At 42.2% G+C, this 24694-nt stretch overlaps 1 protein-coding gene across 2 annotated transcripts; it reads left to right on the top strand.

Moving 5' to 3' along the window:
• The first annotated feature begins 132 nt into the window (after positions 1-132).
• Positions 133-24310, top strand: arfgef2 (ADP-ribosylation factor guanine nucleotide-exchange factor 2 (brefeldin A-inhibited)). Of its 2 annotated transcripts, XM_051071032.1 has the most exons (40): positions 133-716; positions 2536-2566; positions 3065-3188; positions 3855-4001; positions 5091-5270; positions 5932-6244; positions 6389-6535; positions 6655-6776; positions 8034-8167; positions 8849-9083; positions 9213-9312; positions 9971-10110; positions 10283-10391; positions 10484-10673; positions 10812-10923; positions 11026-11231; positions 11433-11517; positions 12360-12531; positions 12754-12905; positions 13005-13133; positions 13362-13520; positions 14281-14428; positions 14671-14767; positions 14887-14927; positions 15026-15195; positions 15745-15896; positions 16099-16271; positions 16515-16675; positions 16795-16925; positions 17234-17363; positions 17541-17676; positions 18124-18262; positions 18471-18528; positions 18708-18816; positions 18994-19133; positions 19432-19609; positions 20418-20556; positions 21501-21618; positions 22557-22576; positions 22629-24310. In XM_051071032.1, the coding sequence occupies exons 1-40, from the start codon at positions 536-538 to the stop codon at positions 22735-22737; spliced, it is 5517 nt and encodes a 1838-aa protein (XP_050926989.1). In that variant the 5' UTR covers positions 133-535; the 3' UTR covers positions 22738-24310. The 2 variants fall into 2 exon arrangements, with proteins under 2 accessions (XP_050926989.1, XP_018534497.1); XM_018678981.2 differs by having other exon boundaries at positions 381-716; positions 22557-24310.
• The last annotated feature ends 384 nt before the right edge of the window (positions 24311-24694 follow it).

The raw sequence follows: 24694 nt of genomic DNA, 5'->3' as shown, positions 1-24694 counted from the left end.
TATTACTGTACCTGTCCTCAGGTGTCACATTAAGTACTGTAGTAGGTGAACTGAACAGTAATTAACTGAGCGTCTTTGTGGTGTTGCAGCGCCACCTGCAGGACATTTCCGAAACAGCGTCTCTGCTCTCCGGCAGCGCTTGATTTCATACGGTGGTAAAAACGGCGAACTGTTTCTCAACTCGCGTGACGTTGGCCCGGTGGAAACGTTCAACGCCTCCTCTGGTGCGTTTAACCGGACGACTTTATGCTTAATTTCGGCTTGAGAAGATTGTAGGTTTCTGTGACTTAATTGTGTGTCTACTCGACCCCGTTTCGGAGGTTACCTGCTCCTCAGGGTGCTGTAGTCAAAAGCCAGACAGCTGAGAATCACGTGACATGACGTGTAACCAGCATGGCGGCGCTGAGCTGAGATAGCAACTCTACCGGACTGACACCGATAGCCTGGCTTTCGTTAGCTTTCCTTGTCACCTGCTTGTACGCGGGGCCAGGCCGAGGATGACGGCCTGAGAGAGGAACGGCAGCAAGACCGAGAGATGCAGCAACAACCACACCGACCACCGCAGCAGCAGCAACAACACTACTCGCAGTCGAAGGCAGAAAACAGTAAAACCAAGAGCATGTTTCTGTCCAGGGCGCTGGAGAAAATCCTCTCGGATAAGGAGGTGAAGAGGAGCCAGCACAGCCAGCTGCGCAAAGCCTGTCAAGTAGCGCTCGGTAAGTGGGTTTGTTTTGTATGCTGGTGTGCGGGAACCCGTGTTTTATGTAGCGCTTCACTGAGACATTTCGGTCGTGTCTGACTCGTCAGAGGGAGAGAGGAGAGCTACCCAGTTAGCTAGCGTTAGCGTTAGCATCTGAGTGGCCTCCACCGTATGTTCAGCTACCCGTTGACGTTTACAGGTAGCTGTAGCTTAATATGCTTTGGCATCACTCCCACCCCTTGATGTTAACATGGAAAGGCTAATATCCTGCCTCCACACCACCACCATCGCTGTCAACGTCGACTTAATAGGTAGCTGTCGTTAGCTAGTTAGTAAGGGCTAGGTTAGCTAGCTAAACAGACCAATCGCCGTGTTGTACGTAGCACTGTCACCCAGCCAGACAGCCCGGTCCTGCGCTGCACCCAGACACACTGGCTATCTAACTCCAGGATACTCTGACGTCCTGGCTTTTCCATTCAGCACAGTTACGGATAGTGTTACACACACCTAGCTCTCTACTTCATTGTGGTATTGCTGTTTATGTTCCAGCTCAAACTGCCCTGCCCATCTATGTGCACCCACCTCCTTGTCATACAGCTGTGGTGAATGTGGCCAGCTTCTGTGACAGCTGTGAATTGGATGCTCAGCAGCCTGTATTGTTGTTCTAGATGCTTTAGACACTGCTCAGGTAGTGGTCTGATACCTGTACAATTAGCAGTTGTTATTTGAGTGTGTTTTTTCATAGTGCCGTTCTTAGTCTCAGTACAGGTGATTGAGAAATTGGCAAACAAGAGTTGTGCTCCATTAGGTACAATTAGGCAGCTGAACCACTTGAGTGACTTCAAAGAAATGAGTATCACTGAAAGGTGGGCAAAAAGGTTGGTGTGTTTGAGCTGCTTTGTCTGTTCACTGCACATCTGCCAGTGACACACTCTCATTAGTCATGATACCAATAGGACACAAAACTCCTTTTAGACTCCTCACACTCACTACTAATGTACAGTACCTTGTGCTTATCCCATTGTCATACTCATTGTCTGTCTGGTATTTAAGTGCTAGCTTCGTAAACATTTCTTTTTTTCCTGCTGCCACAACCTTGTTGTTTCTCTGTTTAAATACCTATGTTGTCATGCTGTGGATTACAAGCCATTTCATCTGTTGCCCCCATGATTAATTAGGCATGCAGTGGAAAGAGAGATTAGTTGTTACTGGCTGTTTTTCAGTGGAACACGAGAGCTTAGCCAGGTGACTGAATTAAAAGGGCGCAAACATTATTAATACCTTTCTATATTTAGGTCTGGTGCTAATTTATACACCATGGAAAAAAAGAATTGGGTTTACATTTTACTACATTAAATGTGATGTCACATGACAGTTACTTAAAATATATCATCACTGTAACATTGATGGTGATATTTCTGTGAATATTGCACAAGCCTTGTTGCCCTGTGACGTTTGGACTTTGTGAAAGTTGGGTTTAGTAGTGTTTGCTGCCACATTGTGAGTGAATCTAATCCATTTGGTTGGTCACAGCTGGCTGAATGCACACTGATAAAAAATAATGAGGAAAAGGAAATTGGTTTAGAAGAATAGATTAGATAGCATCACTCTCAGGTTAAATCCTGCCCCATGTTCAATAGGAAAGTATGACCTCAAAAGACACTTGTCTTACAACTAAAATACTGGTAAACAAACATCACATCTTACTGTAGCCTGATTTGTGATTGACCCAGTAACCCTCAGATATAGAGTCAGATCATGTCACACTGCTGTGAGCTGCAAGGGTCAAAGTTCAGGCATCAATAACATTTAACCTCCTGTGTCTTCCTTCATAGATGAAATCAAGGCAGAGCTTGAAAAACAAAAGTAAGTATTCCTAAGCACACACCTTTTTCCCTGAATGAATGAATGAATGAATGAATGAACAAACAGCAGTAGATTCAAGTTGTTTCTCCTTTGATGTGTGGCGACAAGCTGAGATAATGTTTGCCCCAAAGCAGTCTGCAGTAAACGCTGGCTGCTCAATGTGATTTGTGACTAAAGTGATTTGTTGCTCTTATAACTGCTACTTCAGAGTATATCAACAGCACTTCAAACAGCCTTCAGCTGATTTGTCTGCTGCTATAGGCAAGCTGTTATTTTAATGACATGTCATTTCACTTTTCTAAGGTTTAAAAGAAAATTTGAGTGTTCTGTAAAATCTGGCAGTAAGAAAATAAAAATATTTTACACAGCACTTGATGTATTAACATCTTCCACTGTAGTTACTATTAAGTTTCAGTATGACCGTCTGTGCACACTGTAGCTTTTCCAGTTCCCTCAACTGTTTGCTCTCAGCTGTTTGCTCTCCTCTTGTACCTGCAGGGATGGTACAGTGGTCCCACCCAGGGCCAACTACATCGAGGCTGACAAATATGTGTTGCCCTTCGAGTTGGCCTGTCAGTCAAAGTCCCCCAGGATAGTTAGTACCTCCTTGGACTGTCTACAGGTTAATATTCACTGACACACACACAGTGGCTTTTGCATGTAGCATATGCATCCACTCAGCAGCTTTAATGTTCTTCTTGACCATTCCACTTTCTCACAGCAGGGTTTTTTTGTTGTATAAATCATCTGGAGGTGAGGGGGGTTGAAATCTTGCAATACCTGCTGCACATGTCAAACATGCTCCTAGAACAATAGCTCTACATTCCACACACACACACTCACACACACTCAGTTACTTACTTGTACACTGTACTCTTAATTGCCTCATTTTGTTTCTCTCATTGTTAGCCCTGATGCTGTCATCAGGGTTAGCTTTTCTTGAGGCTTGGAGACTGCAAATTTTTATGAAAAAGCAGGAGTTAAAAGACATGGACATACAGTACTAGATCCAGCTTAGAATGCTTTAATTTACATCATTCAGTGAATGGGGAAAATGCTCCGTTTTGATCACATGAAATCCAAATAACACCTATAGACACACAAACATAAACCATGACTTTCTTTTTTTCTCATAGTCTCACACACGTTTTTTTCAAAATTAAACAAAGACACTGCTCAAATGAACTCTAAACTCACACACATGCAGCTTAAAACAAACGCTGAATCAAATGCGTACATTAAAGTCTGCTTCTGTTGCTCTGTCCTGTGCACTGTCTCTCCACTGTAGAAGTTGATTGCTTACGGCCACATCACAGGCAATGCCCCGGACAGCAGAACCCCAGGCAAAAGGCTGATCGACCGGCTGGTGGAAACCATCTGCAACTGCTTCCAGGGCCCGCAGACTGATGAGGGAGTCCAGCTACAGATCATTAAGGTACGCCCAGAGTCTCTCCATACATCTGGCAGTCTTTAGATCCTCCAGCTGTCAGTGGCCTTGTTTATTTGAGATCCAGTTAGGTCAAAGAGGCAGGACTGACACTTTAGTCCTCCATACTGGAGAGGCTTCAGTCTTGGTTCACAGTTTTCTTCATGTTATATCTGTTCATAACATATGAGAATGACAAATGGATGGGCACACAGAAAGAGCCACCAGTTGCTCATCAGGATTTGTCTCAGTAGAGTGCATGTTATTAATTAACAAAAATCTAACTCAATGTTAGGTGGTTAAATCCGCCATTATCTCTTTTCTTTTTCTTTTTCTCTTTTTTCTTTACTTCTCTCATAACAGCAGCAAAAAAAAAAGAAAAGAAAAGAAAAAAAGAGTTAAACGAGTTGTCAACTGACACTTTGTGATCCCAGTCATCAACTTTTAAACTAAACTTACGTACTGCATCTTTATGAATCCAGAAATATTCAAAGATTAATTACATCTCTCATTTAGTCAGAAGAGCAGCTCTAGCTTATTTAAAAAGTGGCATGATCACCTGCTTTGTGTATACAGTGGGTATGATTCATAACTGGCTGCTTATTGAAGTATCCTCATCGCTAGTGAAACACATATCCTGGTTGGTTAGAAAGGGCAAAGTCTCACCATTGAGAAGCACAGAGTATTATCACTGTTGACAAAAGATTTATGGAGAGATTATCTACATCAGTTTTGCTTACATTTGCCAATGAAGGACACATGAATGTCAGTGCAGTCATTTTGGACTAACTAATAGAAATTGGTTTGAGCACAAAATAATATTTAAATACATCTGCATTTCATGTATTTTTGTAATCATATTGATTTCTTTCATTTAAAAATGCAAATTTATCTTTATTACCAACATCAAAATGGGAACAGAGAGTTAAATTCTGCACCAGAAATGCAGCAGCAGAGTATGAGAGTTATATATCTGCGGCTTGAACATGGCCCAGAAAGTAGGGAAGTCAAGTGGTGATTCAGCAGGTGCAGCAGCTGCATCATTCTTAACAAGACATCCTGTGTGATAACTCTTGACTTCCTTTTCTCTCCGTCCAGGCCCTTCTGACTGCAGTGACCTCCCCGCACATAGAGATTCACGAGGGAACAGTGCTCCTCACCGTCAGGACCTGCTACAACATCTACCTGGCCAGTCGCAACCTCATCAACCAGACCACCGCTAAGGCCACACTCACACAGATGCTCAACGTTATCTTCACACGCATGGAAAACCAGGCTGTTAGTCCAGCTTATTATTGATTGCTGTGTTACACCTATCCATAAAAAAATGTGAAAATGAATGTTTTCTCCTCTTTAATTGAATTGAATTGAATGGCCTGAAAAACTCAAATACATTTGAAGTAAAAAAAATCTGTTACATAATGTACCTCACGAACAAAGAGACCTTTTGACTGCACAAAAGCAACAACATGAGGAAGAGGGCCAAGCTCTGACTATGACTATGTACTTTTACTGTGGATGTGAATGTCACTGTCTGGCTACTCTTTATACGACCTATGGTAGTAACAGTCACCAGGAAAACATCAGCCAGACACTTCCAGGATTTGAACCTGGTGCTTCTATCAGATATGACAGATTGTGTTACCAGTACACACCACAGGAGTTCGGAATTAACTGCTCAACCAACTCATCCAGTGTCACTTCACTGCAATTGCACAGCGTCTGCATGTAGCTGTGACACATGAGCTAGGCCCTGACATTAGTTGAGATTTTGGTGGTTCACTTGTACTTGAACTGGAATCATAGACTCATTACTGGTCTGATGTGAATCAGCTTGTCAGAATTGAGGATACAATTAGTCTATTATAATGAACTAGCATTTCCTTGTATAAAATAATCCCTCTACATGACTCTTCTTCTCTGTCTCCTGCATCCACAGGCTCTGGAGGCTCAGGAGCAAGAGAAGGAGCGGCTGCGACCTCCACAGCAGAACCCATCTCCAGTCCCAGGTACCCGGAGGTCTGGCTCCCCCTGGTCTGACCGGGCGCCCACACCAGAGCCTCAAAGCTCCCCATCTCCGGCAGCCAGTACTCCAGACCTCACTACCACCAACACCACCAGCTCCACACCCCCACCGTCAGCCCCTGACCAGGACCAGGACCAACCACCAGACACACCATCAATCAATGGAGAACCTGAGGCCGGCAGTGCTCCAATGAATGGAGGAGCAGAGCAGGTCACACCATCAGCAGGTATGTCTCAACCTGTTCTTCCAGCTTTCAGTCTAAATTTTAAATACTCCAATTCAGTTGAAGCTTGAAAGTCTGAATGTGTAACTGTAGATTGTGCAGCTTTGATGTGTTTGTTTCTTCAATCTTGATCACTCTTCATACTAGTCTTTGAAGATGAAGGTGCAGAGATGCCTCCTACAGCATTGCAGCCAGCTGAGGAGGGAAACAAACCAGAGGGTGATCCAAATCCAGCAGAGACAACTGGGGGAGAGGAGGCAGAGCAGCGGCCAACACAGATACACAGCGGAACAGGTCAGAACTCAGTTGCCTTAGTTATCTTTTTTTCTGCTAAATGTAAATATACTTTTCAACAACAGTGTTTTTCTTGTATGGTTGTGACCTGAAAATGTCCATTCTGGCCTCTCCTCCAGGAGGTGAGCACCCAGCCCACCCTGAGCAGACAGAGGTGGCTCCCCCCAGAGTCAGAACAGAGGGCCAGCAGATGAACGGCATCATTGAGGACCGCTCCTCTGTTTCCTCCACAGATATGTTGGTAAGCAGCGTAAATAACATTGGCAGTAAAGTGTGTGTGGATGCATTATTCTGTTGTTGTTTAAGTATGAAACGTGTGAATGACATTTCTGCCTTGGTGCCCTGGAATGTCTGTGTCATACTTTCACTACAGCAAAAATAATTCACAACAGCAAAGTAATGATGTAGAGAAGAATGGAATGTTCTTCACTTTAAATAGCCCTGAAACAACCAAAATATCCATTGATAAAAGACCTCCTGTTCCTCCATGGGAGCATTTATGCAGTATTTACACTGGTCTCTTAAACTGCATGCCACCTTTTCACTTATAAGTCCTGGGTTTGCTTACTTTGTTTTTTTGACCACAGAGCAGAAACTAACTCATTATCCACATGTGATTTGAGGAGGAGATAAAAACAAATGCTCTGCAACAAAAGCAGTGACAGATGCTGATTCTGCTGGGCAGTCAGATTAAACAGGATGGGCATCAGTCAAGACATGTTGAGTCAAACATCACAGAGTAAATACATTATCAGCTGTTACGTTAGGTTTCTTGTGTTGTTAGATCTTTCTTTTTGTACAGTTTTGACCAAGTTGCTAAGTCAGACTGTTGCAGGTTTAACAGTCATCTGACTCATACTGATTGTTTATCCTCAGCTGCTCTAATAATCTCCACTAGGCTAAATTTCAGATTAAAGTTTAGGGAATGTTTCGTTCTCGTATGCTATCGACACATGAAATGTCGTGTGCACAAATGCGGGTACGCACGTGTTTGTATGCAGGCAGTGTCACTGAAAGTATGTTCTGCACATGTCAGACGTGGCTAAAAAGCTTACTTCCCTGTGTAGAAATATTCTACTTCTTTGATTTTTATCAAGCAAAACTGAGCATCAACACTGTTTAGTTCCTGTCATCAGTCATGCTGAGCAAAAAAGCCAAGGCAAGGTGAAGATTTGTAGTGGTGAGAGCTTGCCAGGTCTACATTTGTGAATATAATGGAAAGGTAGTCGGTAGTGAAATGCATTGCTGCTGTCAGAATGTGAATAAAGAAATGTTTATATGGTGCATGTTGGTAAGATTGTTGAGTTACACAGGCAGAGAGTAACTCTTGCCTCCAACCTGAGGACTGAAAGACGCATCTTGAGCTCTGCCACAAACTTTCATCAATATGGAAGTGTCTTGATACAGAAACAGTTCTCGACAGTTCAGAGGTCTTGCTTTAGTCTTTTAATGCAAATGTGTTAAACAGAGTGAGACTGACTTTGTTCATCTGTCTCAGGATGCTGAGGCCTTGCAGGGACCCCACAATGCTGCCCGATTCTCTCACATTCTGCAGAAAGACGCCTTTCTGGTGTTCCGCTCGCTGTGCAAACTCTCCATGAAGCCCCTTGCTGATGGACCACCAGACCCAAAGTGAGTGTTGTTTTTTTTCACACACATTTCATCTCTATTTCTAACTGCACTATAACCTGCATAACCAGCTAATTTCTACATTGTATCAGTTAGTCACTCCTCTTTTTTCATCATACCATGAAAATCCTAACATCCCTATCTACAATCACTTCATAGGACGATTACCTCTGTGGTAACACAGAACACGAATCCTAAATCATCAACACTCCTGCTCAGAAAACCTGCCTTGATACATTTTTGGTCTTTTACGTGGTAACCTCTTTTTGTGACGCTCCAGTTTGCCACTTGAATATAACTGCCTTAAGCTCATGCACAGTGTTTCATTTCAGTCTCCACAGGTTAACTTGCCCTTTTCCATCGTGGTGTGTCTCTGTCATCTCTAGTTACTGTAACATTAGACCCTGGGCCAGCCAGTGTGAATAGGCCAGGGTAAACTGATCCAGGGAGGAAGCTCACAGTGGAGTCAGTCTGGCCTACATTAGATACAATGCTGAAATACCATTGTACCTAAGTATTGTTCATTTCAACTCAGAGTGAACAGTGAAACACTATTCATAGATGAGACATTAAATTTCTACTAAGCATACTCCTATACATGCCCCTTCAATGTCTTAGTGGATTGCTTTATATTTACACTTGAGGCAGTATAACTGATGCCCACACAATTCCTTTCTTCTGCAGGTCCCATGAGTTGCGGTCCAAGATTGTTTCCCTGCAGCTGCTGCTCTCTGTGCTGCAGGGCGCCGGGCCAGTGTTTCGCACTCATGAGATGTTCGTCAATGCCATCAAACAGTATTTGTGCGTGGCGCTTTCCAAAAATGGTGTCTCCTCTGTGCCTGAGGTCTTCGAGCTCTCCCTGGCTATCTTCCTCACCCTCCTCTCCCACTTCAAGGTCCACCTGAAGATGCAGATTGAGGTACAGTACAGGGCAGTGTCATCTGTGTTATTTCAGTTGGTCTGGCAAATATTATAAACTTAAATTCTGAACATGCTTGTACAGCTTGTTTGTTTTATGTGTCACACTTTTTTGTCCACCCTGCCTCAGGTGTTTTTTCGGGAGATTTTTCTGACCATCCTGGAGACGTCGACCAGCTCATTTGAGCACAAGTGGATGGTGATCCAGACTCTAACACGTATCTGTGCAGGTACAAATCTACTGATACCATATCATTAACAGTGATTTATACTTATAATATAAACAGATTTTTTTCTTTGAGCAAAGGAGGTGATACTTATGTGAGAATATTATTGCAGTGATCTTAATAAGCAAACATGTTTTCATCTCTCTGTGTAAACTTGTGCTTCTGCAGCCTTTACATTAATCTGACCACATTACATTCAGACCTGTTACAGGCATGAGGCTTAATCCTTCCAGTTGTTGCTGTATCTTGTATCTTCCCTTGATTATGTGTTAGGTGTAACTGAAAGTTAGTTGATAGGTAGTAATATTTGGTAGATGTTGATATCTGGCAACTTGTGTATTATTCTGCTGATGTTTTAATGTTCAACAGTAATGCGAAGAAAGGGAAAGGCTAATGTTCAACAGTTTCATTGCACGGGCAGGTTTTGTGAAGGTGGCACAGAATTTGCCTCGTTGCCAAGTTGCCTTAAAATTTTTATACAGTAAAACCCTGAGCATGGATTTGGGAAATGCTGCAAGTCATTCATTTTGAATACTGATCACTATAGCCAACAGTGTACTATCACCCTGTTGTATCCAAAGATTTTTTTATTCAGTATCGTTTTAAAATGTCCTGCTCTTGGAATGATATCCAGTTTTATAACACGTTACTTTCTCCCTAGATGCCCAGTGTGTGGTTGACATCTATGTAAACTACGACTGTGACTTGAATGCTGCAAACATCTTTGAGCGTCTTGTCAATGACCTGTCTAAGATTGCTCAGGGCAGGAGCGGCCAGGAGCTTGGGATGACTCCTCTGCAGGTACACAGTCATAGAGTAGACATAGACTACTGTCTACTACTATTTAGTAGACACTAAATACATCATCAGCACCTACTTGTGATGTGAACAGTGGAGAGGCAGGATCTTTCTGGTCTTTGTCTCTTAAGTCATGTTTTGTGTGTAACACCAGTTACATCTGTATTATGCACAGGAGCTGAGTCTACGTAAAAAGGGTTTGGAGTGTCTGGTTTCTATCCTGAAATGTATGGTGGAGTGGAGCAAAGACATGTATGTCAATCCAAACCTTCAAGCTAACCTGGGTAAGTGTGTAGTGGACATTAAGTATGTGGAAAATGCACAGGAGCCTTGAAGGTCTAAGTATATCATAACTGTGTGTGTGATATATTTGCAGGCCAGGAGCATCCGTCTGATAGTGAGGGAGGAGAGTTGAAGCTCCCGGAGCAGCTGGTTGGACGTCGGGACAGCATCAGCTCACTGGACTCCACGGTCTCCTCCAGCATCGCGGTTTCTCAGGCGGACCATCCGGAGCAGTATGAGGTCATCAAACAGCAGAAGGACATCATTGAGCACGGCATCGAACTGTGAGGCCTTTTTCTCAGCCTGGTTAGGTTTTACATCAGGATTAGACAGTCCCTGAGTGTGGAAGATTTGTACTTTTTACAGTTATGATATACTTTGTTCTTGTTTAGAGAAAATTTGTTCTGACATTCTTTCTCTAGCTTCAACAAAAAGCCAAAGCGAGGTATCCAGTACCTGCAGGACCAGGGCATGCTGGGATCTACGGCCGAGGACATCGCCCAGTTCCTGCACCAGGAGGACAGACTGGACACGGTGAGGGGTTACACAGGGTTACATTATACAACACTTTGTTCTTGAACAAAGAAAGTTCATTCAGGTTAGTAATCCCCCACCCACTTTACCCTGCATCCACAGACTCAGGTGGGAGAGTTCCTGGGTGAGAACATCAAGTTCAACAAAGAAGTGATGTACTGCTATGTGGACCAGCTGGACTTCTGCGGGCGGGACTTTGTCTCGGCTCTCAGAGCATTTCTGGAAGGCTTCAGGCTGCCTGGTGAGGCCCAGAAGATTGACAGGCTGATGGAGAAGTTTGCTGCTCGATACCTGGAGTGTAATCAGGGGTAAGGCTTCACCTTTACTGGTAAAATATATTTCCTATTAAAATCTATGGGGCCTGCAAAGATTTGTTAATACTTCTCAAATTGTATGAGAGTTGGGGATATTATCTTAATTCTCTATGTTTCAGGTTTGATTAAAAACAAAACAAACATAGGACCAGTGCAGCTGCTAACTGTTGTCCTGTTATGCATCTTCTTTTACAGACAGACTCTGTTTGCCAGTGCAGACACTGCCTATGTGCTGGCATACTCCATTATTATGCTAACCACAGATCTGCACAGTCCTCAGGTGAGAAGTCTGGATTGTATGTTTTGGCTCATGCAATGTGTATTTGAAGGCATTCAGACCAAAAACGGGTACCTATGAGATGATGGGATATGATTGAAGATGTCCAGTTTGACTTTAAAATCTTTGAGCCTGAAGGCCTGTGAGATGCCAAAAGTGTTTGTTAAGTCCCTGCGACAGTATCTTACAACTACAGAGTTATGAAAGTGATTTTAGTTTTTGCTGCACCTCATTAACTACTTAACTGTAGAAATACTCTGTTCACATTACAAAGTAATCTACCGGGAATTTGTGCTGGCATGTTTTTGACTGGTCAAAGCAGGTACTTGTCCACGCTTTGCTTTTTTGCTGGACAACCCTATGTTTCTTTGCTGGAGCTCTCCATGTTGGTAGCTCTCCTGCGTCAATGCAGTGGCTTCATTCAAATGGATGAGGGGACTGCGTGGGTCTGTATCTGTCTCAACGCAGTCGATAAAAAATAGCTGCTGCACCTGATGTATCACTGCTGACAGACAATTGTGACAGAGGAAATTGCATCTGAAGTTTAAAGTCTGGGAAAAGCAGGTGTGAAATATTTCACACTTAAACAGAAATAAGGAATATTGCAGTAAATACTCTTCCCCTCAGTGGCTTTCTGCTTATCTTTGTTTCCCTTAATGGTTCAACATGTCCTATCCAGTACAATATGACATCCAGTAAAGCTAGACAATGTTAGTCAGCTTATGTTTGTATGTCATACATGCATTGCTTGAATAGCTTGACAGGAAATGTTTTCCATTGCATCCCAATTCCCTCCCTTTCTTTGCATCACTTCAACTGTCTCTCAATTTTGTTCATGTATGTAGGTGAAGAACAAGATGACAAAGGAGCAATACATTAAGATGAACCGTGGTATTAACGACAGTAAAGATCTGCCTGAAGAGTATCTATCCTCCATATACGATGAGATCGCAGGCAAGAAGATTGCCATGAAGGAGAGCAAAGAGTTTTCAATCACCCCAAAATCCACCAAGCAGAGTGAGTGCTTGGGTCATTTTATACATATTTTGTTCTGATTACTTTCTCAAATAAAACCTTTTTCTATGAAGTTTGGTGTTTGAACGGCATGTCCCATATTGGCTGATAAAAAGAGAGCAAGAACAGACTAGTGATGTATAACTGTTATGTCCTCTAGTCTCAGCGTCTCTCCCTGGCACTATTCACTGTTTACTGTAAAACACAGTTCCGTCCTGTGTCCAGGTGTGGCCAGCGAGAAGCAGCGTCGTCTGCTGTACAACATGGAGATGGAGCAGATGGCAAAGACCGCTAAAGCTTTAATGGAGGCCGTCAGCCACGCTCAGGCCCCCTTCTTCAGTGCTACGCACCTGGAGCATGTCAGGCCCATGTTCAAGGTATGATGTCAGAGAAACTTTTAGTCTTACTTTTCTAATTTAAGAGGTGGGGTTCAGGAGACCTAAAGCAGAATTAAGGACAATGGTTCTAATTGTTAGTTGGCGTGGACCCCCCTGCTGGCAGCGTTCAGTGTAGGACTGCAAGACTGTGACGACCCAGAGGTGGCCTCACTGTGTCTGGAGGGCATTCGCTGTGCCATCAGGATCGCCTGCATCTTCAACATGCAGGTCTTGTGATGTTTTACGCACAGAATAAGACCAATTTTTCTAACTCTAAACACCTGCTGCACTTTGTTACTCTTTGTTTCTTGCTACAGTGTTTATTATGATATGTCCTGTGTTTTTGTTTGTTCTCCACTAGTCACATGATTTGTCAGTTATGTTTAATTTTTAAGTCAACTCAGTGTTCTCAGTGATTAAAGGTACGACTTTAATAACTGGCATGTCTGTCGGTAGTTGGAGCGAGATGCGTATGTGCAGGCTTTGGCCAGATTCACCCTGCTGACAGCCAGTTCCAGCATCACAGAGATGAAGCAGAAGAACATAGACACCATCAAGACTCTGATCACTGTAGCTCACACAGACGGAAACTACCTGGGCAACTCCTGGCATGAGGTGAAAATAAAGTTTTATTGAATCTCAAAAATAATTTCCTTTGTAAATGAATGATAATAATAATACAAATAACTTATATTTTTATGTATCTTAAAATAGGAGAAAGTCAGAAGAGACCTTTCCACCTCACAAGTGGAACAAAGTAAAAAAGGGCCCTCATTTATCAAATGTGCCAGAGTAGGAAGTCACACCTAGATATTTACCAAGATATTTAGGAGAGCTCCAGATATTCCCCAACTTTTTTTGGAAAAAAAAAAGAAGTCAATTTCAAACTGAGGTATTTTCTGCTGTTGGATTCCTGTTCGCTGATTGTTAACTACAGGTCTATAAGGACGGCTCTGTAAATATTTTTTTCAACCATTTTCCAGCAGTTTGAGTCATGTTATGATTACACATTTGTTGGTGACTTTCTCCGGTTTATTTTTAAGAATTAGATCTGGTAGTGTTTTGCTAGTTGGGGTGATCCCGAAGGTTTCATCAAGTGCCATTATCAGGTCAAATTTTAATTTGTCCAGTACTTTGGTTTAGTAAATACTCTTATCAGCCTCAGCTGTAGTAATTGTTAGCTACTAACACACTAAATTACAGTGGTGAACATGGTAATTATTATACCTATTATACATATTAGAACCTGGAGATGCATTTCTGAGGACCCTAGGAGTTCTAAAATTAACAAACAATTAAAAACAATTAGTGATTTAACAACATACAATTAAAAAAACATACAACATCTGATTTGTGGCTTGTCTGTGTGTTGTAGATCCTGAGGTGTATCAGTCAGCTGGAGCTTGCCCAGTTGATCGGCACAGGAGTAAAGACACGCTACATCTCAGGGGTGGTCCGGGACAAAGAAGGCGGTATCAAAGGCTTACCCTCTGGCACAGAGGAGTTCATGCCCCTGGGGCTCGGTAGGACACTTATACACACACACAACTTAACTTCTATACCCATTTGACTTCTCACACACGATGTCCAATATTAACTCTAAAGAAGTTAAAAGCCATTGTTTAATGCAAAAACAATGGCTGTCTCAATTGGTTATAATAGCAAACTCACTCATCCTGCAGTTTAAAAGTCAGATACATTTGTTGAATGTGTGTGATGCCAGACTTTATACATTAGCTGGTGTTAAATGTATTTGGTGTTGCAGGTAACCTGGTGGGAAGTCAGGACAAGAGACAGATGGCTCATATACAGGAGTCAGTAGGAGAGACCAGCTCTCAGAGTGTGGTGGTAGCTGTGGACAGGTGAGACAAAATACTCATGAAGGTGCCCAGACCCAGAACATTAATAACACAATGAATGTATAATCTATACTGTATATGTCCCTACTGATACTTACTAAAGCTGCTTTTTATGTTTGCAGGATCTTTACTGGTTCTACCAGACTAGATGGAAATGCAATTGGTGAGTGTGTCATTCTTCACTCTTACATACAGTATCTCTGTGCATCTCAGTAAGAGTAAGAGAAGTTATTCACAGTGTTGCTGTCAAATTGTTTCCAGTGGACTTTGTGCGATGGTTGTGTGCCGTGTCTATGGATGAGTTGGCCTCAGCACACCAGCCGAGGATGTTCAGCTTGCAAAAGATTGTGGAAATTTCCTACTACAACATGAACCGCATCAGGCTGCAGTGGTCTCGAATTTGGCAGGTCATAGGAGACCACTTCAACAAGGTCAGTGGGCCTTGAGATGACATGGTGTTCCTCTGATGGTACTTTCTGCTGCTCTGTAAACTTAGTGTTGTCCTGTAATGCCTCCCTGAGGCCTCAGATTTATTACTGCTGGCAAGGAAAAACTTCCTTTTAAAAGACTGAACCAGCAGGCACCCTGCTGTTTTCAGCACCAGCAGGAAGCTGTTTCAGCAAAAAGTTAGGATAAACCCTCTGTCCACGATCTGGACAGAGGGTTTATCAGCAACAAACAGCAGACAGACAACTAGCAAGACAACATAGCAGAGCATTTAGTGGCTAAAGAGCCAGATATTTTCCTCAGGAGGTGGTGGAGACTAAAACAGAGCTAAAACACGAGTCAATACTGGACATCGCTTCTCCAGGGACCAGAAACACAACTGTCGGATGTTTCAATTAGAACCTGCAACCTAACACATTAGCCGTGACAACTGTATGTTGGTGCTATGGTTACTGCTTTTTGTGCTGCTCCTGGCTGGTAGAGTGAATTTAATGCATCGCTAAGCTCAGCTGATGAAGTCTGTTCTGTTGAAGGTGGGCTGTAACCCTAATGAGGATGTAGCCATTTTTGCTGTGGACTCACTGAGACAGCTCTCCATGAAGTTCTTGGAGAAAGGAGAGCTGGCCAATTTCCGCTTCCAGAAAGACTTCCTCAGGCCATTTGAGCACATCATGAAGAAGAACAGGTAGATAATATTGTTATTGGTGGGTACAATGAGGGATTTTTCCTTCTCATTACATAAGTGGCTCATGGATACTTAAAGAAGCAAAGTTACAGGCTCATAGGGGGAAGAATGATTTGGAATAGTGGGGAACTAATAGAGCTTTTCTGTGAAACATTAAATGCTTTGTACATTGTTTATTTGATGTTATGCACCATGTTAACAGGTCGCCCACTATCAGAGACATGGTGATCAGGTGTGTCGCTCAGATGGTAAACTCCCAAGCAGCAAACATCCGTTCAGGTTGGAAGAACATCTTCTCAGTGTTTCACCAGGCAGCTTCCGACCATGATGAGACTATAGTGGAGCTGGCCTTCCAGACCACTGGGCACATTGTCAGTGAGTATGACAGCAGCTCCTAGTGGCAGCCATTTTGGCTGAGATGATAAAAACCAAGTAACAGAGGTCATGTTGTGTCAAACTGCTCAGCTGACAGTGAGACAGATTCTCAGCTCTGCTCTAAGAGTGTGAGAATTAACGACAGGAAAGATTTACAAACTCCTGAATCAGCCTAACAACAAATCAATTCAGCAACTAAATTATTCTTGGTTTTTTTTTTCATTTTCTTCACTTTTCCTTCAGTGAACACTTTCCAGGAGCACTTTGCAGCTGCTATAGATTCGTTCCAAGATGCAGTGAAGTGCTTGTCAGAGTTTGTGTGCAACGCAGCTTTTCCTGACACCAGCATGGAGGCTATCAGGCTCATACGGCACTGTGCTAAATACGTCTCAGATAGGCCACAGGTAGGAACAGCTGACCTGCAATGATGATCATTTTCTAAATTGGATTGTGTGGTTTCTTTTAGAAATAATGATGTCATACTACTCTTTATGACTGTCTGTCCTGCTGTGTCCCTGTCCAGGCTCTGAGGGAATACACCAGTGATGACATGAATGTTGCCCCAGGTGATCGGGTGTGGGTTCGTGGTTGGTTTCCCATTCTGTTCGAGCTCTCTTGTATCATCAACCGCTGCAAACTGGATGTCCGAACCAGGTACAAAAAGAGCTCAGAGTGGACTGTGTCTCAAACTGTGGTTTCACTGTTGTGACTAGACTCAGTTTTTAGCACACTGTCTCGGTAGCTGCACCTTTGAGCTGCATCATGCTTTACCTGCCCCAACATTTATACATTTGACCTGCCAAGCATGTAGATGAACTCTGTGCCAAAAGAAGCAGGATTAAAGCATCTCACTCATATTGTAGTGCCAATGATCTCATATCATGCCTGCTCTCTTCTTGCTGGTTCCAGAGCTGTAATGCAACACGTCTGATGCCTAAACTGTTTGTCTTTGCTTCTGACAGAGGTCTCACAGTCATGTTTGAGATTATGAAGAGTTATGGCCACACCTTCGAGAAGCACTGGTGGCACGACCTCTTCAGAATCGTCTTCCGCATCTTTGACAACATGAAGCTCCCTGAGCAGCAGACAGAGGTCAGAGGTCACTTTATGTTTTGACAAGCAGCTTAAATGTTTGAAGGATATCCTCTTCTGTGATTTGGAAAGGCAGGAAACTGTCAACAATTTATTTACACATACAGAATGAAAGGAGGGTTTTAAAAAAAAAAAAAAAAAACCTTAATTACATGTTTGTTTCCTGTTTGCTTCCAGAAAACTGAGTGGATGACGACAACATGTAACCATGCACTGTATGCCATCTGTGACGTGTTCACACAGTTTTATGAGCCTCTCAGTGAAATCCTGCTGGTTGACATTTTCACACAGCTACAGTGGTGTGTCAGGCAAGGTGGGTGTTCAAATTCATATGAACAGGTAAAGCAGAACAGTCATAATACTGATCTGTCCACAAAAAATCAAATAATGTGAGTTAACATCTATCATGCTACATCAGGTTTTACAAACTAGTTATGTTGGTGCTGTGCTCATCAACTAGCTTGTATATAGGGACATGACTAAGGGTCTAAATAAAATTACTGTGGTGGGCAAGGGAGCTTAAACATTAATTTCTTTCTTTTTTTTAGAAAAGCAAAACACTCCTCAACTTCAATCATATTTCATCTTCCAACACCCTCCCTTCCATATCTCGAAATAATGTAACTTTTGAGTTGACTATAAATTGTAGAGTTGCTACAAGTTGCTATTAATAAAAGAAAATGTGCTGTGACACTCACACTCAGTACACAGTTCAGTGTTTGTATGAAGCAGCTGTGAAGTCATTTCCTTTTTCCCACAGACAACGAGCAGCTGGCTAGGTCGGGAACGAACTGTCTGGAGAACCTGGTAATTCTGAACGGGGAGAAGTTCAGCCCCGAGGTCTGGAACATCACCTGCTCCTGTATGCTGGAGATTTTCCAAAACACCAGCCCTCATGCGTAAGTCCTCAAACACTGTGCCAGAGATCAGGTTAATTCAGGTTCAGTTAAAACTGAATAGCATGATAGCATGTTATTCAGTCAGTTATTTTGATTCATAGTGGATACATTTAATTAAGGAGAAGTTAGGAATTATGGCTGTTGTAATTAAGGTACTGTAACACGAACACAGGGTGATTCCCAATCTTCTGTTTGCTTTTCACACCAGTTTGTTGACTTGGCGACCAGCTGGACAGGATGAGGAAATTGCTGATGGCAAACATTTTGTAAGAAAATAAATAAATTCACTCTCAGACTAAACAACAATTACATACAACACCAGCTCTACAGATGCTTCATACTTGATCCGGAACATGATAAACGTAATATTTCTTATCAGTCTTTCCACCGTAGCATTAGTATGACACTGAGTGGTGATGATGTTTTTGTTACTGTTTATCTTAAGGATGCTGATTTTGACAGTCAGTCCCAGAGCAGCTACGACAGAGCTCTGTCAGAGAGAGGACACAGCCAGATGTCCAGCGATGACACCTGGAAGGGCAAGTCCAATGCTAGTGAGTATAGAACATGAACAGGCATACACACACATTGTATGTGTGTATCCAATGTACATTCACATTCAATCTGCAAATCTGGAAAACAGTCACAGTAAAAAGATTTTGAGGTGTAAACTCTGTTATATCACATATATGCTCACGTCTCTATACCTCATGTATTTTTTTGTGTTACAGGAGTTTCAGACCAGAGGCTGTTTGCTGGGCTGTTGATTAAATGTGTGGTACAGCTTGAACTAATCCAGACCATAGACAACATTGTCTTCTACCCAGCAACCAGCAAGAAGGAGGATGCTGAGAACATGGCTGCTGCACAGGTAGGTCACAACAGCTGCTGTCAGGTCTCATTTCAACATTGTCCTTCAGTTATTTCTGATCATCTTTTTTATTTCTAAATTTAAAAAAGCGGTTACATTTGAAATGGTGAAAAAGAGGAAAAATGAAACTGGTTGTGAAATCTAGTGTATCGCCCTTTGCCACCTCTGATATGCTGCTCTCTAATCTTAGTTATATGATGTCAGGTCTGTGGAGACTAAAAAATGCTAAAAAGATGCTGTTAATGTTACATGGTCAGTTGTACCTAGATAAAGTTGTGTAAAACTCTCCTCTTATCAGCGCGATGCTCTGGAAGAGTCGGAGACTGAGGTGGGTGAGCTCGGTCCAGATCAGGGTATGTACAGACACATGACCTCTGCACACCTCTTCAAACTGCTGGACTGTCTGCTGGAGTCACACACCTTCGCCAAGGACTTCAACTCCAACAATGAACAAAGAACTGCACTCTGGAGGGCAGGTAAATGAAAAGAGGAAGTCCTGTATTTAGTTATTTCACTTCATAAAATTGTATCTTTGTCTCGTGCTCTTGTTCTGCACTTGTTACAGAATAGTTTAGAAACATGTCCAGGTTATGTGACTAAAATGTGTGTCTGCAGGTCTTGAAAAATATCATATAACACATTGTCTGCTATCAAAGCCTTTACAGGTCTTTAATAAGGCACAATGTGTACTCCTAGTTCTAAAAGCAATAGTGAATACAAGGTGATGTAAAATCTGTATTCAGTATATCATAATAGTTCAGCATGATACTGCCTGAACTTGACCTGAAAACTCTGTGAGGGTAATTCTCTGAGAGAATGTTGTCTTTGTGCCGTGGGTATTCAGCCCAGTCACAGAGGATAATCTGATAGGTCTGATGATTGTGACCTGCATTCTAACACAGAAAAAGTCACGAGTCTCACTAGAAACCGTTTTGGGGACATTTTTTTGTCCTCATGAAAAAGTTAACAGTTAACAGAGAGATGACAGGAAATAACGGGGGTGGTAGAGAGAACAAAAGTTCCTGGCCAGATCCAAACCAGGGGCATTGTGCTTCTTGGTTACTGTCTCGCCTTAAACACCATACTTTGATTTAATCGACTCAGTAGAGATACAGAAAGGAAATGAGGGGAGACACAGGATTATGATGTGTTAAAAGGTACCTGACCAGAATAAAACCAGGGGTATTGCAGTTAAACGATGTGTGTCTGAACAGTTAGGCCATGCACAACCCTCTGTTGTTGTTTGTTTTGTTTAACAATAATTGTCTCTCTCTTTGCCATCAGGCTTTAAAGGAAAATCTAAGCCCAACTTGTTGAAGCAGGAAACCAGCAGCCTTGCCTGCAGTCTAAGGATCTTGTTCAGGATGTACTCTGACCCTCAGCTGCAGGACTCGTGGCCTGACATCCAGACACGCCTGCTGCTGTGAGTACAACATTTGACAAGTCCCATGAAAATACCAAAACCATGATTAGATTTATCTTGTCTTTCAATACTCTCTGACTTCTAAAAATGGCTCACAGATGAATACTGTGAATTTAAATAAAAGCTACATACATTACTTACACAGGAGGAAATGGTGGGCTGGTATCTGTCACAGATTCATATACATTATGTGCATCAGTGAGTATCTATGGCAGCAGGATGGTGTTAACTACAGAGCCCATGTTCACTGTAATGAAGGATCACTGCTGTGTATAAGATATATCAGGCATAGGCTGCACAATACATAGTATGATCTGTTCATTGTTGATTTTGGTGTTTTTATGTCATTTATTGATGGTAATTAAAATATATCTGTACAAATAGTAATATTTCCAAATTGAATAAGCAGAAAATGTGTTGTGTAAAACATAGTTGATGGCAGTGTTATCACTGTTGCTCATCCTCTCTACCTCTAAATATTGCCAGCATGTTATTGCGTGGTAAAAAAATTAAACCTTAGATAAATAAGCACCAACTGTGTCATTTTCAGAAAGTGCAGTACTGGTGTTTGTTCCGTGCTGACTGAGCTGTGTTTTGACACATGGCTCATACCTCATTATATATTTATGAGCTGTAAACTGTGTGTATTTTGTAGAATACATTGGCATGCTACAGCTTGGTACAAATCACCTTGTTGTGTTTGTTGCTGAGCAGCTGCACCAGAGCCATTGACTCATGTATTACATCAAGAATACGCATGTGTGGTGTTAATCATTAAGGTGTTGGTGCCCTAGCTTAGGATGTGTAGCCTCTGCCTGCTTGTCCATAATAATAATGATAATAATTGTACTGAAGCAGTGGTGATAGAGACCTACTCAGTGTTGGAGATATGACAGTGTTGGGTTGGTCATAATCTTCTCTTTGTGCATTGTTTTATTTCTCAGGGTGTGTAGTGAAGCTCTGGCCTACTTCATCAGTCTGACCTCAGAGAGCCACAGAGAGGCCTGGAACAGCCTGCTCATGCTGCTGCTTACCAGGACATTACGGCTGCCTGATGACAAGGCAGGAACACACACATGCAACTAAACACACATAGAGCACACCTCCAACTACACATTAGTCAAAGAAAAGACAAGAGTTTGATCGAAGCAGGACATGGACCCTCCAGGACTTGAGCCTGAGTTTGCAAACATAATAGAGCTCTGGATCATACCTATGTCCAGTCTTGATTAAACCTGAACCAGGATCTGAACCAGAACCAGAACTTATTAAGAGGCGAGGGGCAAACCTACCATGGAAAGTCGATAAAATATCCATTAGTTTCAAATGATGGGGATCAAAACTATATGTGGTAATTAGGTCAACCCTGTATATTTCCTTTCTTTATTTTTGTATTTTTGTGATTGTAAACACGTGTGTTTGAGCTGTTACCTATGAATCATGCACTGCATGATTCATGGATGATTCATGGCAGACCATGACACAGGGTTTCTTTCCATTTCAAGCCAAAACTGTAGCAGTTTTCAGTTAGAAAACAACCCAGCATGCAGAGTGCAGCAATAGGAAATGCTGGCGCCTTGCAGCTAGCTTTAGAGGAAAATGCCAACACCACACAAACCACTGCGTCAACAAGAATTATACCAATATTGTTAAAGTGGACTGGCCAGCACCATTCTCTCGTGCAAGGACTGCTGTGAATTTTTGGGAAACTTGTCAGTGCTACAAATTGTGTTTATTTGTATGAATGTAATTTTGTAATTCTATGAAATTGGCCTTAAAAGCATAAAAATACAGCAAAAACATACATCAGTGAAGACAAAAATGGCCTCTGTGTCGTCCTAGCAGCATCCACACATCCCAAAGCAACCACCCTTCCTTTTTCTGTTGTGTACATTCTAAATATTTTCAGATACACTGGTTACATCGTTAGCAGGGGTTAAAGCACACACACATGTCACTTCTGCTATCTGACATTTTCTTATTTTCTCCTTCCTTTCCAGTTCAAGCCCCATGCTTCCTGTTACTACCCGCAGCTCTGTGAAATGATGCAGTTTGATCTGATCCCCGAGCTGCGGGCTGTCCTCAGGCGTTTCTTCCTGCGCATCGGTTCCGTCTTCCACATTGCTGCTCCTGAGGGGGCGCCCGCCCGGACTCCCGCATCCTAGACTGGGTGTATGCTGAAACGGATGGAGATGATGGTGGACGTTGAGGAGTAGATCATAACACACACCCTCTCTCGGACTGGAACAGATTACAGAGGGACATCAGGAGGAAGATGACTAAGACTGTAGCTTTTCTGTCTCAGTTCAGGACTTTGCATTAAAGTGTTCAGCTTTTCTACTGCACTCAGCTCGTAGAGAAGTCTTTACCCTGTCCTTCCTCCCTTTTTTCCTCTCGGGGATGAACAGCACTGTGACCAGCACTCTCTGCTGACTGTTGTCATTCATCATCCCCCTGACTCATCTCAAACTGTAATGACTAGAAAAGAACTGCAAACAAATAATTTATTGATATTGTTGCAAACCCTGTACCTGATTTTCTTTTTTTTTAATACTTAACAAAAAAGTATATCTACTGTACATGCTGAAAGCAAAGGAACCATACCATTGAATTTGAAGAACCTTATATTTGCCCTTTGCGAAAATCTGTTTTGGCCACCTGTGCCTGTTAGAAAATGATGACACCATCAGTGTCGACCTTATTGTGAGTTTGGTGATCTAATCAAAATATGTTATAATATCTGAACCCTCACGTATCAGTACTCATCCCAAAACATTGTTTGTCACTTTAATGATTATGTTCCCTCTTATTTGTGTGTTATTTGGTAGCAGGCTGTTGCAGTTGTTAAAGAGACTGAAACTCTCAGCTGCATTTTACAACAATCTCCATCTCTTACAACACTATCAAAGACCTAATGCAGCATTGTTTGGGACGTCTTTGCTCTCTGTGACATAGCCGTCCTGTCATCTGTGTCACTCTTGCCTGTCATTGAGATTTTACTTTATTTATTTATCTCATTTTCTTTAATTTGTTTTATGATTATTTTTCAGGATAGTTGCTGGTTTACAATGAAAGGTTGGTTGAAAGACTTGCTACTTCCCCCTGTCATGCATTCCCTCGTGTTGACCCACTAAGCCTTACACTGAAGGACTTAACATGGAGTCATCTCCACCCTGGCTTTAGAATTACAGATTGCTCATAAAACCTTCCACTAATCCATCAGTTGGTCCATTGAGGTGACACAGTGGTTTTCTGTTTCCCACACGCTTTTGCACATCTGTTGCAGACAGTTTGCTCATGTATTACCACCACCCAGTGGACCACCCTGGTCTGGATGGTTTGAATGCCCATCAGTGTTGTGTCAGATTCAACAGTAGAGTTCAGCCACAGAAGGATTTAGGAACAGAGCAAAACCAAAGCTCGCATCTACAGAGATACTGGAATCTCTGCATCCTGAATCCTTTGTAGTGTATTCCATGCCTTTTTAAGAAGGATGTATGTAATTATTTAAAGTGCATTTAAATATTTTTTGAGAAGCATTCCTTCCCTTGCAACTATGGATGTCTACTTTTCTTCCCTAAAGCTAGGGAACATATAAATATATATATATACAGTAAATGAAAAAATGCAGACTGTAAAGTTTTCAATGTAAGATACATAGAAATGAAAGTGCTATATGGTTCTATACATAATATTGTGATGTAATCTTCCAAGCATTTGGTGAAGTAATCAATAAACCTGAATTCTGATCCACTCCAGTGACTATTGACTGAGTTTTAAAATGGTTTAGAGCTTTCTTACAGTGAACATGTCGACTTGTCAAACACAGGAGGGACAAATAACATCCTAACATTTTAATATTTGCTTCTATCAGAGTTCCAGTTCCAGGGCTGTGGCAGTCTGCATGCTGGTCTGGTATACCTTTCTGAGGTAACTGAGCAGTGACTCATACTGAGTTTTAGATAAGTCATTTAGTTCTTAATATAATTGTGAGAGTTTGGAGTATGGAGGATGGCTCTCCAGTGTAAAGGTGGCCAGAGGGTGGCACTGTGCTCAAACTGATAGTCGGCCCGACTCGCGCTAGATTTTGGGGTAACAAAGGTTACCATGGAGACCTCTCACATCCTTTGTTTGGATA

The sequence above is a fragment of the Lates calcarifer genome, linkage group LG6 (genome assembly GCF_001640805.2).
Source record: "Lates calcarifer isolate ASB-BC8 linkage group LG6, TLL_Latcal_v3, whole genome shotgun sequence".
In the NCBI taxonomy this organism is placed as follows: domain Eukaryota; kingdom Metazoa; phylum Chordata; class Actinopteri; family Centropomidae; genus Lates; species Lates calcarifer.
This window is presented reverse-complemented; position numbering and strand designations above follow the sequence as displayed.